The sequence below is a fragment of the Taudactylus pleione genome, unplaced genomic scaffold, assembly GCF_031769625.1.
Source record: "Taudactylus pleione unplaced genomic scaffold, aTauple2 ptg000408l, whole genome shotgun sequence".
NCBI classification, from domain to species: Eukaryota; Metazoa; Chordata; class Amphibia; order Anura; family Myobatrachidae; genus Taudactylus; species Taudactylus pleione.
The window spans coordinates 5322887-5339294 of record NW_028284810.1 but is presented as its reverse complement, the minus strand read 5'-3'; the positions used below and the strand labels follow the sequence as shown (position 1 = coordinate 5339294).

At 39.6% G+C, this 16408-nt stretch overlaps 1 protein-coding gene across 1 annotated transcript in view; it reads right to left on the bottom strand.

The window, feature by feature from the left end:
• Positions 1-16408, bottom strand: part of TENM3 (teneurin transmembrane protein 3) — a 776836-nt gene that overhangs the window by 241061 nt on the left and 519367 nt on the right. The window contains exon 6 of the mRNA XM_088446965.1: positions 6782-7020. Coding sequence (XP_088303091.1) covers positions 6782-7020 — 239 coding nt within the window. The remainder of the gene's footprint in view (positions 1-6781; positions 7021-16408) is intronic.

The following is a 16408-nucleotide window of genomic DNA, read 5'->3' as shown; positions in this document are numbered from 1 at the left end:
TCAATTCATATGAGCTACATTAATCGTAACTCATGTATGTGATTCGGCGTTCCAGTGTTAATCATACGCACTGTAATATACTACACTGGCTCAGCTTCAATACAGACGTGACTCAGACAAAATTTTTGTGCGTGCTACATTTTTACTGTTCAGTATACACATTACAACTACATCTGTTACCTCTTTGTGTTTCAATACATAGGGGAAAAGATCACCTCCCACTCTGCATATTTTACTTATTCTGAAAAGGTTGTTCCCAAAGCCTGCAGAAATGTGGGTGAACTGAGCTAGATGTGTCAGGAAATGATGACAAAATAAAAAGCAAATGCATTGCCCTCTTTGCTATATTGAGTATAACTTGTTTGGACTGGATTTGCAAATGGCAGACAATTCCAGAAAGGTACACAGCCTTTTTCATAATATCTTTTGTTGGAGGCTTAGCGAGCCAAGCTAAAATGCAATTCTCATAGTAATTTTTGTTACACAGCCTTATGGCAAGGTCTGTTGGTAACGTGAATAGTAAAATACTATCTTGAATATAGATTTATTTATTTTTAATAAAAAAGGGCACTGACTCTCAAACTAACAATCAGGTACCAGTGTCACCACAGTAATACAAAAAATCAATTAGACAGTAGAGGATTTAACCCTTATTGCTCATTTAAAGAAGAGATAGGAAATAATCTTCTTTTCAATTTAAGTACTGACATTTCAAATCCAGGACTTTGTGGAACTTGTGCTGCAGATCCCATTCAATGCCAGACATGATAATTACAGGTTGAGTCTCCCATATCCAAAATGCTTGGGACCAGGGGTATTTTGGATATCAGAATATTCCGTATTTTGGAATATTTGCGTACCATAATGAAATATCTTGGCAAAGGTACCCAAATCTAAACACAGAATGCATTTATGTTTTATATACACCTTATACACACAGCCTGCAGGTAATTTTATATAATATTTTCAATAATTTTGTGTCTCAAACAAAGTTTTTGTACATATATGAAATTCATTTATGTTTCATATACACCTTATACACACAACCTAAAGGTAATTTTATACAATATTTTTTATAATTTTGTACAGGTTGAGTCTCCCATATCCAAAATGCTTGGGACCAGGGGTTTTTTGAATAACGGAATATTCCGTATTTTGGAATAATTGCATGCCATAATGAAATATCTTGTGAATAGGACCCAAATATACACACAGAATGCATTTATGTTTTATATACGCCTTATACACACAGCCTACAGGTAATTTTATACAATATTTTCAATAATTTTGTGGCTCAAACAAAGTTTGTGTACAGAAATGAAATTCATTTATGTTTCATATACACCTTATACACACAGCTTGAAGGTAATTTTATACAATATTTTTTTTATAATTTTATACCTTAAACAGAGTTTGTGCACAATGAACCATTAAAAAAGCAAAGGTGTCTCTATCTCAGTCATGCTAAAAAAATATCCGTATTTCGCAATATTTCATATTTCGGCATATTTGGATATGAGAGACTCATCCCGTACTAGTAATCAATTCATTATTGCGCTGATCTCATAGCTAAATAGAAAATACAACTATGTATTGTACTGAATATAACTCATGTATTGTACTGAACATCCCATCACATAGCAGACTATGGCACAGCACAGGTTGTATTAGTAAAAGTTACATAACCTTATAGCTCTCAATGTGATAGTCCATACAGGACAATAATTGAAAAAGACCTCAGGAACCCCACACATAATTTATGGTAGTCTATGCTTGACCTTAAACTCTACAAATATTGTACTTGCTAAATATCTAATGATTACGATAATTAAGTACTAGAGCATAGACGATACAGATGTTAAGGAGTTAAATTTTATTTTCTTCCTTCCACTACTTTCGCTTCTTATTAAATATTTTGTTATCGCCAAGCCTGACACAACAGCCATTTGCATTGTCAATTAAATATTAATGCTGCACCGCATTAAAGCATTGTAAATATTTTGTTATGCTTTGCACTTAGCATAAAATAGGGTTCAATTTCAGTAAGTACAAAATATTTCTATATACAAACATACAGTATTAAATTACAGTAAATGATAGCTGAAGATGGGGAAAAGCGATTATATTTTAATAGTTAATGTGAATGGTTTGGTCATTAGGAACAAAACAGAAAGTTGGTAAATACATAAAATGAACTAGAATTTGGCAGATTCTTGTTTTATAGTAGAATAGGTGAAGACTTTTTTCTTCCTTTATTAATATATATAATTCAACATGTGTTACAGACTTTCAAGGTTAAATTAAATTGGAAATTCATAGTGGCTCAAGCAGAGTTGGATTTATATGTATAAAAAAATAAGCTATAAAAAGTGAATAAATGCCCTTATGCGGAGTCGGTTGCATTTCACGATACATCCAGCTCTGCGCCAGTCATATTTGCGCCAGGTTTACGACAGACACACAGATGTGTCCTTATTCACCTATCGTTTTTACACTATATGGTGCAAGACAGATGCTACAATTTAGACATAGCACCACGGATAGATAGTTTTATAATTTCACACTTTAGCATCACAACTATACACAAACAAGATTGTAGTGTACTGTCGGCTTCGGATTTGTACTTTCCTCTTAGTTGTGCCAGTGCAAACTCGTGCGATTTTGCATGGCAGGATGCTTGGCACGGCTCAGTCATACTAGTCTTTGGCTTTTTTTTCACTGATTAGGATCCTTGTCGCACTGCTATAGCACCCAAATCCACGGGCAGTGTGCAGGGTATGCGTACCTTGTGCTTTTGTCGCATAAGCAATGTGAAAGACACGCAAATACTGAGCGAAATATTGCATTGTGCGGTTGAGACGCATTTTTCAAGGCATGCCAAATAGGCTACTTGGTGCAATTTCAGGATAGGTTATTACACCCAGATACACGAATGCACAACCCTCTCATAAGCACAAGAAAAGTTCGTCAATGAAAAATGCATTCACTATTATGTTGCAGTTCAATAAAGAAAACAAAACACTATAATACAGAAGGCATTTGATAAATAGGCCCAAAAAGACCATATTTTGGGGTTTCCTTGACAAGGCAGCTAAGAGGTGCTCAGCTTCCCAGAAATACTGGCCAGCAGCACAGAGGTATTGCATTGCCGGCCAATCTGAGTCCATTCTGCACCTCGGAGCTTGCTCTTTAGCTTCCAGGTGTAAATTCCTTACAAATATCAATATGATTTAAAAAAAAATTATTAAATAATAGTTTCAAGAAGAAAAAAACACTTTATATTAATAATAAACGTTTTTTATTTTTCACATATCCATGTGAAATATGCCGTTAATAACTTCCCCTTGAGATGGCCATCCATGGAGACACCAGGACCCTCGCAGGCTGCGGGGCTTGGTAAATAGGTAAAATACCCTCACACTGTACATAAAAAATGTCAGGTTTCACCAGATTTAGAGCTCTTCTCCTTCTTGTGTACAAAAGCTAATTAAGAAAAAATTATTTAAAAACACGTCCACAAAATCATATAGAATAGGCCTGAGCAATAAAGATCAGCTTCAGAGGGTCATCTGCAATCATCCAACTAGACGCAACTCAAGTGTCAAATACGTCTATAGACAGACATAGGCTGCGACATACGAGCAGGTGTATTTTACACTAATTAAACGGACGTACACCCATGAGCCCCCACAGTGTCTAAATAGCCAAAGACGTTATCTACTTTCTAATTACTTTAATGTTATGGTTTGTACATATGCTCCATTGTAATTTGAAATAAATTGCATTATCTTTCTAGGTGTCTTTTATTCTTTCCAGCCATGTTTATTTCTGTAGCCCTAGTAAGAGACATGAACCTTATTCCCAAGATACCACTGTATAAGAACAAAGAGCACAGGAGAGCTATGTTGTAACCCAAATAAACAAGATGAACAACCCTTTCTGATAAGATAACTGTATGGCTAAACTCCAGCACAACTGAACTGGAGCTCTAGTGAGGCTTTTTCACTGCATATAGTAATAAGGGAGGTGTTATAAGAAGGGGGTATAAAGAGGGAGCACGGTATTTAATCAAAGATGCAGGAAGCCTATACAATCACATGAACCATTTGAAAATGGGCAGCTCCGTTAAATGTAATAAATCATTTTGGAAATCTGCTACACGTAATTGAGATTTTTTTTTTAAGCATTGGAGCTTAAAATTATCCTGCCTACAGTCATACATGCTGACTTAGGTATGGCTTGAGGTTGAATATGTATTCTGAAATATTGAAATATTAAAGGACATGGTGATCAATACAGCTTTGCAATACAAGGGCATTATTTCTGCTATTTGCTGGTTAGGAACCGCTACATTCAAAGAATTGTGTGCTTATGTCGTCGACTCGGCGTATCTAGCCTGCCAAACCAAACTGTGTGATTAACTTTTTTCAACGAACAAATATCTTTCTGTACAAGCAGACAAATATATAAGACATCATAAATTGTGAAAGGTAGCCTAAAAGATATTACTCTTGTGGTGTGGGCTTGAGAAGGGGGTCACTACCCAAACCTTCAATTTATTACTTTGTCTGAGTGCTATTCTGGCTGTATCTATATGTGTATATATATATATATATATATATATATAATTCAGCTACTGTCAGTCTAGCCAACTGCCTGGCTCTTTCCTTTCCCTTTAGGGGGCTGTTTGGATAAACAGGACTGTTCCCGGGTTCTGTTAACACCTTGAGCCAGTAGTGGAGGGAGGAGGCGGGGAGCAGAAACAAGAAAGAGTGTTCGAGGGGAGGTTTGGTGGCGGAGAGAGAGACTGAGGGGGGGGGGCAGCTAACGGAGAGTAACAATAGCTGCCGACCTGGCAAGTGACTACTACAAAATATAGCATGCATTATATATACATTATACGTGCTAGTATTTTGGGCAGAACAGAGAAACTTGCTTGCTTCAGCAGGCAATGGCGAGTCACAGGGCGAAGGCACAACAGCTCTCACTGATCCTGTACCCACCGTGTGAGCAAGCAAACAGTATCAAAATTGTTAAAAGGGAGTAGGAGACAAATGACAGGGAACACTAGTGTTAAGGATATTGCAAGGAGAAGTAAAAGAGGGAAGAAGGCCTTGTCGGAGAGCTTACATTCTACAGTGAGAGGATAAATAATTGCAATATGAACTGGGAACAAGGCGGGAAAGAGGAGGGGGAAATGAGAGAGAAGTTAAGAGGAGAACTAAATAAAAATGTGTGTTTGTAGGGAATGTTTAAGATTATGGAGACTGGTAGAAAGTTGTACTTGGTGAGGGAGTGCCTTCCAGAGGAGTGGGCGCTGCAGGGGAAATCTTGAAGTCAGGTGTTTATAGGGTAGACCAGAATAGAGGTTTAGGCAGCAGTCAGTGAAGGAGCAGAGGTGGTTGCAGTGTGGACAATAATGAGGTCGGTGAGATAAGGTGGTGTAGTTGTGATTAAGGGCTTTATATGTGAGGGTGAGATGTTTGAACTGGAATCTGAGTGGGATAGGGAGCAAGTGAAGGAGGTTGCAGAGTGAAGGTCATGGAGTGAAGGGGACGGAAACCAGAATGAAGAGGGTTGAGAATGCAGAGTACAGATAGGAATGTGGTTAGGAAGTGTTAGACAATCCCCTCGAGGATCTTGGAGACAAAGGAAAGAAGAGACATAGAAGCTTGAGAAAGATTATGGGTCAAGAGAGGGTTTCTTAATGATGGGTGAGACAAGGACGTGTTTGGAAGAGGAAAGGACTGAACCAAAATAGAGAGACATGTTGAAGAGATGAGTAAGGGGGAAGCAGAAGTAGAAAGGGTGCAGAGGAGGTGCCAAGGAAATTAGGCAAATGGGGCAGGCAGAGAAGGGAGATGAACATAAGAGGATGCATACTTTGAGCCTGATTCAGAGATGGATAGTATTGCAGGGAAGCAGCTGTGCAATACCGTCCAACAAGTATTCTAATGCAGCAGGAGGTATCTGTAGGAAATAGACACCTCTGCATGCATCTGCGATCCGAGTGTAGCGTCTGTAGACACTGTCCCGGATTACCGGTCGTGATGGTTGCTGCTTTGGCCAGGCTGCATAAGCTGAAAAACTCAGTCTGGCCATCGGAACTGGGACAGTCGGGTTCAGGAAGTCTGTGTCCGGCGATGCAGACCCTGCGCTCGGTACTCTCCCATTTTTGGAGAAAAGTCGTTGTGTCTGCTCCACCCCCCAAATGCTGCAGCATGTCAATCATGCTGCAGCTAAGGTGAAACTATGAGCGATCATGCAGGACCTAGTCTGCACATGAGCAGAAAGGGTTCTGCGTATGTACAGACCCCCAACAATCAGAGATGTACGCAAAGCACCGGGTTTGTGTACATCTCTGAATCAGACCCTTTGTCCACGTTGGTGGCTGAGAAAGTGCAAATGTTTATTCAGCACACAGCAATAAAAATATTAACCTACAAATATACATATACACACAGTATGTCCCATGTGATTAATAGAACAAAAAAACGATAGGGTCACATGCAATAGATATGTAGATGGATTGCTGCTGGATTAAAACACTAATTTCTCTGTAGCAGTCAGAAAGCAATAAATGGTAGACTCTGTCCTTGTTAATTAACTCTAAATTAAATATTAACTTGATTTTATAATAACACCACTTGGAGGGTGTAAATCATTTTGTCTTTTTTAGACAAGATTAGTGAGGCTGCTTTTACCTATACTGGCTGAAAGCCTGGCAAGATGTTCTTGCATATTTATTACAATACTGTACAGTGAAGATCTGATTACTTACCTATGAAATAGGAGAGTAGTATTGCCAGTAGTACGGATACCCCTACGGCACAGAGAGCTGTACATTTCCAACTACAGTACTTTGAGGACTTTTTGAATTTAAAAGCACTTCTTGATAAGGTGTTCCGAGGAAGTGGTCTTGTGGGAGGAGTATAAACAGTGCCAGATGCCATTGTGTATCCGGGTGTAGCAGTGCTGAACAGTGGGGTTGTCCCTGTTCCTGTTTTGAATAGAAAATGCCTGTGAATGAAAAAAAAAAAAAAAGAAGAGTTTATTAACAATGTACTTGGCATATGCCACCCTTGAGAAAGTAAATGATTTTGACATGCTCCACTACACATTCAATACACAAAAATGTAAGTCTTCACCATATTTAGCATACCCTTTGTGGGGAACTGCTTTACATGCAATTTGAAATGCGCTGCGTTATGTTTTGCCAGAAGCAAAGGAGATTGTTATATATAAAGCAGGAACTGAAGGTCACCAGTAGATTATATATTGTATGTATGCTTATATATAAAGAATTATAATGACTCTAAAGGCTCTCTTTCTCAATGTCGCTGGCTCTCTGTGTTTGTAGAACACTGTGCATTGGTAAGAAGTGTTAGGATTATTCTAACCTCCAGTTATACAATAACCAGTGGTATTAAAAGTCACATTAAGGTATAGTAGCTGTGGTTTAATAGGATATGGTGGACATTTATAAAAGTGGTGCTCAGGAAAAATAGGCACCAATAAGATTCATAAGGTCAGCAAATGTCCGGTTGCCCCCTAGGTGAAATAATTCCTTGCGATGTCCCTGCACTGCAGTGGAAATAGAATGCATTTCATTCACATGATCACTAGTTCTCAATGATGCTGGATCAGTACTATAGACTCTGTGCAACAGTACAATGTCCCAATGTTCTACTCATTATGGTTAGTCAGGCACTAAAAACGAACATCTCTACACCTCTCCCTCTCAGCTAGATGACCTAACACCTGGCTGACTTCCCGCTGCTCTGCTACACCGCGTGTCTACCTCTGATAATCTGGAATAACGATTCCAGGACAGTGACAAAGTGTCATATATCATGCATTCTCTCTTTGAATATATTTTTCTCCCAGGTGCCTTAAATTATAATTATTGGCATCAAAGTTAGTCACCTTATTCCTGCCTATTTCTCCAATCTACCAAAAGCATTAATCATTTTGCCCAGCTCCTAACTGGGGTCTCAACAGGGTTATAGATGTTTATCTCATCTGCGTCAAGGTGCAGCATCCCTACTCAAACACCTGTGCAAATTTCTAATTAACATAGAAAGTATACAGGGTCGCAGTACCATCCCTGAGATATTCCACTCAAGATCTTCCTTTTCCACCCTCCGTTAATAATTCTCTGTATCCAAGGTTACTGGTTAATAGGTGACTTTTTTCCCCTTTTTCTTGTATTGATTTGGAATTGCTGTGTGTACAATACTACTGTATTTCTGAAAGAGCCTGTATGTTCTAAAAGTCGGCTTTATTATATAACCAGACATTTATTCCACATCAACAGCTAGAATTGTTATTCTGCTACCTCACACCTCTTATATTTTAAGCTAATTTGGGCACATCCATCTACATCCTGTGTTTTTTAGAACTGTATTTTGTTAGTTTGTATAATGAACCCTTAATGTACAGCATTATATAGCATGTTAGCATTTTATAAATGAAAGACAGCAATAATAAGTATAATACAGTTTGAGGATATCTATAGCTACAGTTCAACTAGCCTAGCTAAAGCATGTAACCTGTTCTATAAACAACACTAGGTAATGAGGGGTGATACCTGTTGTCCTGCTGCATACTTAAGAGTGCAGATGTTCATTGGACATCTTTAAAATTGGAAAACACTGTAAGATGCTTGAAATTACCATTGTATACAAGGCCGCCAATCAGCAGCGGTTTCTTCCCAATCACAATCAGCAGAGTCGCTTAGCCAATCACAGAGTTCCTGGCAGGACTGCTATTAAATAGCCAGATACACCAGAGATTTAATTAATTTGCATAGAGTGCTCCTCAGGGGAAGTCTGTTTATCCGATAAGGTTTTTAATTATTTTTCTTTCTTTATGGATTATAAGATTACCAAAGATCATGGAAAAAAAGATATATTATGGGGGCATCGTTTAATAAATTTTATAGGGGCAAAAAATTATTTATAAAAATTACTTTAGCACTCTTCTATTTTAACAATATGTGTGCAAGCTGGATAGTTATTAAAACAGGGGAAATTATTACTATTACAATATGCAAGATACTTGGAACAAAGGCAAGAGTGCTTCTCATGTTCATGCTGGTGTTTGTAGTTCAACCAGAAAGGCTTTAAGAAAATAATTTTAATTTAATACAAGGGAGTCTGGTGGGATAACTCCTGCTCAATCTGTAAGTCAGGTATAGCACACTTCACCAGACACACTACATAGCCAAACGGCAAAGTAAAAGCATATGTTTCACACCTCTTATATTGTAAGATCATTTTGGCACATTCACCTAGACCTTCTGTTTGATATGACTGTACACAATCCGTATACTAAACCCCTGCTTAGTTGCATTGATATACGTTGTGAAGCACAAGGCCGAATGCTGACTGAGGGCCTGATTCAGAGACGGACGCTCTGAAAGAGCACTCGCTCTGAATCAGGTGTTTTGGGGGTTTTTTGTGCGGCCTCCTGGCCGCTCACTTAGCTATGGGTGACCACCCACAGCTATTGCGAGCGGCCAGGATGATGGTCGTGATGGTGAAGACCATCGAGACCATCAGGGCTTGCGACGAGACCCTTGTGGTAGGGTCTCGTAGTCGCAAGCCTCAAAGAGCTTCTGGATCTAATAGAACCGGAAGCTCTCCCACTGACATCACTGGTGATGTCAGTGGGGCCGCCCACGCCTACAAAACGGGTGAGCTGTCGATCAACATCGACAGCCACCCCTTTTGTAGTGAGCCACGGAGCGAGAGAATTTCTCTCTCCCTCCGGGGCTTGTGCACACGCAGTGCGGCCACTGTGCATGCGCAGAGCCCACCATCAACCCACTTGCGAGCGCTCAAGCCCTGAATTCAATCACCCAAGGCTCGCGTATATTAGAGCGTGACCGCACACCCATGAAATATCTATATCAGTAAGGCAGTGGATGTGCTGCTTTCCTCTGAATAGTTTCTCTGTGAGTGATGATATTGTTTACACTTGTCGAGTTATAGTGGAGTGATAGTGCTGTGGCATTGTGATGAGGTTTGGTGACATTCGGAAACAGTTCTGGCTTCTACCTTTTTACTATGGGGGAGCTGCCAGGGCTGCAGTTCAAACCCCCGGTGCGGTGGTGGTGCACGATCCCTATTCTGTATGCATAAGAAGGACAAGAAAAAAATCCACAAAAACCTGGCACATGTGCAGAAAAGCGGCTTACCATTGGAAGCACTTTCTGCTAATAACTGGCTAGGACTGGCAGTCCCACAGGGAGAAACATTGTCTGTCTAACGTGTGATTAGCAGGAAGCCAGGAAGCGCTACCAATGGGAAGGCACTACTGCTAGGCCACTGGTTGTAAGTAGCCCAGACATGCAGTTATATATATATATATATATATATGTACACATACATACATACACACACACACACACACACACACACACAGTATATATCCCCCCTCTAGCCGCCTCCCTCCTCTGCCTGTGCACATGCTCCGTAGTACAGCACATGATCCGTAGGACAGTGAGGGATATTGATCAAAGCTTGTAGAGAGTCAAAAGTGGAGAGATATAAAGTGCCAACCAATCAGCTCCTATCCAGGGGCAGAACTATGGGAGACAATGGAGGCGCCTGCCACCGGGCACCAGCACTGAAGGGGCACCTCCTCCATTGCCCAAAATATAATCACCCCACTTAAGGCTATTTTATATTGTTTTTGTGCATATGAGATAGCTAGATAGCTAGATAGCTAGATAGCTAGATAGATAGATAGATAGATAGATAGATAGATAGATATGCACGATATTTTAGGGGGGCACCAAATTATAACTTGCCTCCGGGCATCTGGGATGAAGTTACGCCACTGCTCCTATCTGCCATTTTTTAAACGCAGCCTATAAAATGACATAAGTTGATAGGCTGGTACTGTATCTCTCTCCATTTTGTCTCTCTTTTTTCAAGCTTTGATAAAAGCTCCTCTCCTGGGGGAGATTTAAGGAAACTAATTTAGGGTTTGCTGGAAAGTTTTATAATTAATAATTAGTAGCTTTGACGGGTAAATACATTGCCACAGCCTTGTCCCTGCAAACGTATGATGTTCCAAGTCACTGCATAAATGTAGACGCTGCTATGCAATTTTTCTAAAGGACAGAAAAAATGCACACATTGCCACTTTTCGCATCGACCTTTTACAAGGGTGTCTGATGCATTAGGGTGGCAATACTAAGCTATTTGTAAAGCTTATTGTTTGCTAAAGAAGCACTTTTTATATGGGAAAGCTGCAATCTGTGCTGAGTGTTCTCTCAACCCTATATACATATCCATGAACTTGCTGAACAAAGATTCATCTGCAAGAAAATGGTCACACAGTAAAGTACATTTATTCTATGTAAAAACATGACATTAATCAATTGGAGAGCAGCTGGTACTTTGTTATTACATGGTGTGGTATGTGATTTATTCAGCACCATGGACAGGTACTTTAAACTGCATCTAATTTAAGCAGTTACATATGAGTGAGAGCTAACGTTCAGTACTAAGGATTTTAACTAAGACCTTTGCAAAAATGCTAGAAAGAGTGGTGGGGGGTGGTAGAGGTTGATGCAGCCGTTGGAAATTCACGCAGCTGACCCTTTTTATAAGCTTTGTGGATCCCTGGGGAAAGGTTTGTAGGACCCCAGGGAATACGGTGTCCACCAAACCTTTCCCCAGGAATCCACAAAGTTTATAAAAAGGGTCAGTCGGGTGAATACCCAATGGCTGCATTAACCTTTCCCACCCCCCCATCATAGATAGCAAAAGTCTATAAGGACCAGTCTAGGTCCCACAATCCAAGCATAAAGATAAAAGTACACATACACACCCACAACACAAAATATGAACTTACATGAGAAAAAGGGTAAATTAAAAAAAGTGCCATAACAGCCCCAGCATGTCTGAATTAACAAACCCGTTAGAACAGTGAGTAGGGATAAGTAGACTTTCAGGCATTGCTCCCTAGGTAAAATATTCAAAAATGAAAAGCAATGCTAGAAACCATCATTTACATGGCAGACCTGTGCATCGAGGATTCCACCTAACGGTGTTTTAGAGCATGAGACATCCTGCTACTGATACAGACTATTTAACTGCAGACTATTCCATCTGCCAGATTTTTTTTTTAGGAGTCTCTTCTACTTTTAGCGAGTCTTCTCCAAATAAGCAAACATGTGCAACAAGTGTTAGCAATTAGGCAGGAGTCACACTAGCCTTTATGAGTACAATGTTTTTCCTGCCAAAAAACATTTCATTCTGAATATGAGTGTTAAAATAAATGCAAATGTTAGACTTTTCCCTGGCCACATAAGAACTCTTACGCTGTGAAATGGAATGTTTTACTATTCGTACCTTACAACAGATTGCATTGGTTAATGGGGGGCACCATGATTATAGTAGATTAAATAAAATGGTATAATGGGGAGGCAATATTCTTAGGTACATTCCTTGTTCTGTGGGGAAATTATGGCACTGTTTGTGTGCTGCTACCTTGCTCATTCTTATGCTACAGTGTGACTACGGGGCTAATTCACAGATGGATGCTAATCCCTGCATGACTGCGTCTTTTTTACGCAGTGCAATTGTGTCCTTCTGTGAATCAGGCCCTATGGCACAGCTTGATGCAAACAGCATAATTGGAGCAGTCCCTGACAGGTGCACAGTGACGCCCCTCTGCTCTGCTGCATCTGTATTTCAATTTAAGATACAGAAACATTTTAGTACCCCTTTTATTTTTATGCAAACAATGGTCTCCACAAATTGGGAGGATCAGGGACATTGCATGGATACATTAGGGTCATGTTCTGCAGTGATATGATTCTGATTTGATACACTTGGAAGTAATGTTTCTGAATCTGTACTTAGAGTTATACATTTATGGGTATAATGCATTATATACTGGTCAGAGCATACCTCCCAACTGTGACAATTAGGCAAGATAGTCCTGATTGAGGGGACTGACCGAACGTCACGATATTAGACTTTCTAGTACAGTTGGGAGATATGATAACCTTTCTGTCATATTGAAGGGGTGTTTTTAAGGGAAGGGATGAGGGTTGTGGGTGGCCTAGCCCTCTGGAGGTGTTGGGCATGCCCACATCAGGTTTGTCCATTGCCATTGTAACATCGACACACGTAGTGCAACTCATATGCTTGCCCAGACTGAAAAGATCGCCCGCTTGCGTCTGACATCAACACTGCGTGCAGCTCAGAACCAGGCCCTGTGTTTGTTTATTCAAACGGAAAACACATTTCCTAACATTTTGCTAAAGCACGACCCAAAGAATCACATTTATCTCTCTATTCACACATTTTCAAGGAGAACACTTAAGATCTTGTCAATTTGTTTGACAACATGTCAACAAATTTCCACTGCTTTCAGCCCCACATCATTTGGCTACTTAAGTCCCATGTGTTTGGAAGCCCTTAAGCTAGGAAGATTTTCAAATTACCAGTGATGCTATTACAGATGTGTCAGTTTTGATGAAGTCTGTTGAGGCAGGTCGGAAACAAGGCTATGGGAGAAGAAACCTTGTGAAATGTATTATCACTGTGATTCTGACACCGCACCTGCAATAATTATTCAGAAGCGACAGGTGGATTTACATTAGCCCTTTAATAACAGTTGACTAATCAACTTGCCATGAAAACTTAGCATTAAATGTGCCTGCAGATCTTATTTATAAAACAATACGATAGATTAGGTCATTAATTCCTAGACAGACTAATTTATACACAGTGCTAATGCTGAGCAGGAAATGAATTGCTCAAAAATACTATATTGTGTGGAAAATTATTGATGTCCTATAGAAATGGACAAGCTGCTCTATACAGTAGCAAAATAGCAATCATGCTTTTTTATATGGATTCACTGGGGGCTCATTCAATAAGCAGTGCCCATGTTATTGCACTGAAATGCCAAATAAGTTGAGCATTAACTCAAATGTTAGGGTCCATTTACATAAGCACTTTCAAGTGACTGTACAGCAGTCAAACAAACTGTGTCCTGCATGACTGCACATGTGAGCATCTTGCTGTTACGATGATACAAAGAAAGAATAAATGATTACTGTATATGTGTGCGCTGTTTAAATGCCAGCAATTACAATTATGGAGAAAAGGGTACAGGCACAATGGTCTTGCATGTTGTAGGTGGTAGGATGCCCGTCTCTTTCAAGGTAGTATCTGGGTGGTTCATTCAATTATACCATATGGCACTGAATTTATTATGCAGACCACTTACAAAGTGAAATGACTGATTTTTTAATTTTGTGAATTGAAAGGCTCATCAATATTTACCACTTGTTTATCTCTCTAAAACTATAGTTCATTTCTTTTGAAAAGTCAGTTACATCGTAGAGGTCGCTGGCAATGTTTTAGAGCCATATGGCAGAAGTGGTTAGACCCTGTGAAATCCATTATACAATGCCACTGGCAAAGAGATTGAATTAGAACTTCCGTACATACAAAGATGATGCATCTGTGGAACAAATGGATAGCAGATTAAAGGAGTGATATCTTCAATGCTTCTACACACAGATGAGCCTCGCCATACCTTTTTTGTGTATTGACAAATGCCCTATTAACAAGAAAACATCCTAGGAAGTTACAGCTTCCCTGTCTTATATCACTACAAGTGTATACTGTAGGTCCAAGTCTGCCATTCAATGCACGAGTTCATAAAAATACTACATATTTCTATTAAGACAACTGTGGTTTCCTACTAAGGATAAATACTAGAGCCAGTCATGTCATGCTTTGTTATATGAGCGTTTTGTTTTATATCAGTAATGTTCTTATCATTGTCTAAGATATGTGGTGTCTGTTTTTGTGATAAGTTTTATGTCACATCTGAACAATGTTGCATTGCTTTAGTAAACCTTAACTATAAATTTTATTTTCATGCTTCACAAATTGCATTGTAGAATTTGTCATTTCTTTTAGAAAACACTAATATATTAGATAATGTTGGGAGTGCATATATGTTCGTTCTTAAGGGAAAAGCAAGTGAGAGATTCTAATATGAGCTAGTAGCTGCATAGAAAGAAATGATTCCACATACAGTGAGCTGTGCCCCGGCACCACCATGCAAGCGTCTCTGTACTACAAACCCTTGGTCAGGAAAGCTGAGAAATATCCTTTGAAGTGAGTGGCTACCCTAGCAGCCTCCAGACACAGGCGCAGCTAATTCCCAGTGTCATGCATTTTGCGAACTTTTAGCTAATTAGTCGCATAGAAGAAGCTGAGGAAGGCTCCAAAGGCCAGCACAGCAGGCAACTCACTATTTATCAGGTTTTGATATGTGTTGGCCGTAGGCTAATGGTGCACGTGGGTATACATACTGCGCAGATGGAGATTATACAGTATATGTAGACAGACTGTGCTGATGTATACTGTATAATAAATATATTGTGAGCAATTAGCGGAATGGAGATGTAGAGAATGTAACTCCTGCAGGAGAGGATCCTGCAAATTTGAAGAAGCTGAACATGAAATGACAGCGCTAGCTGCCCAAATCAGAATCTCTCTCATGTGGATGCTCTTCTTTATTTTACCAGTTACATAGTAGAAAACATTTGTGCTAGTTATTTCAACAAGAAGTCACCTTGGGGTATACACAAGTAAATGGATTGACAGCCCTGTGGCAAAAGCAATCATTCAGGTTTAACTGTATGATCTTCTCGTGCATTATTCCTGTTTAAGCAATATCATGGTAAGATGAATATTTATATTTTCCAGCTTAAACAGGACCAGGGATATTTTTGAAAACTATTGTAGATGTGTGGAAGAGGAAATGTTGCCCAGTCATAGGGTTAAAAAATAAAAGTAAATGTCTGCTTTCTATGGACAAAGCCAGCTTTTCCACACAGGTACTTCCAGAATGTTTTTCATAAATGTTCACCAGAGTGCATAGTACACCAAGGACAGGAGACGGCTCCATAGTAAGCAGTCAAATTGCAGTTGCAAGGTCTAAAAAGAACCCTTTCCTCTATTTTTCATGGCTTTCCTCTGGGAGACACGGAAAGAGACATGAAAGGAAGCGTATGGGACTTGATAATGTTAATGTTAGTGGGCAGAGTGTGATGTATGAGTGAATGTGACATCATCCCCTCACATTACAATCCACTCTGTAGGCAGCTAAGCCTCCTTGTGGGAAGTTTGCCTGCTCTATCGGGGGTCCAGGTGTCCTGATTCTCCCAGTTATTCCAGGAAAGAAAGTATCTGTACAAATAATACTGCTCTATGTGTTCTTCTTGGAAAAACAACAAATATTGCTTAGAATGGTGGCACTTCTCTATCTTGCTCTGGAAAACAAATCTCCACTGTACCACACATGTATGTATAGCAGGTGTGGGCAATAAGCCTCCCTCCAGCTGCTGTGGGACTACATA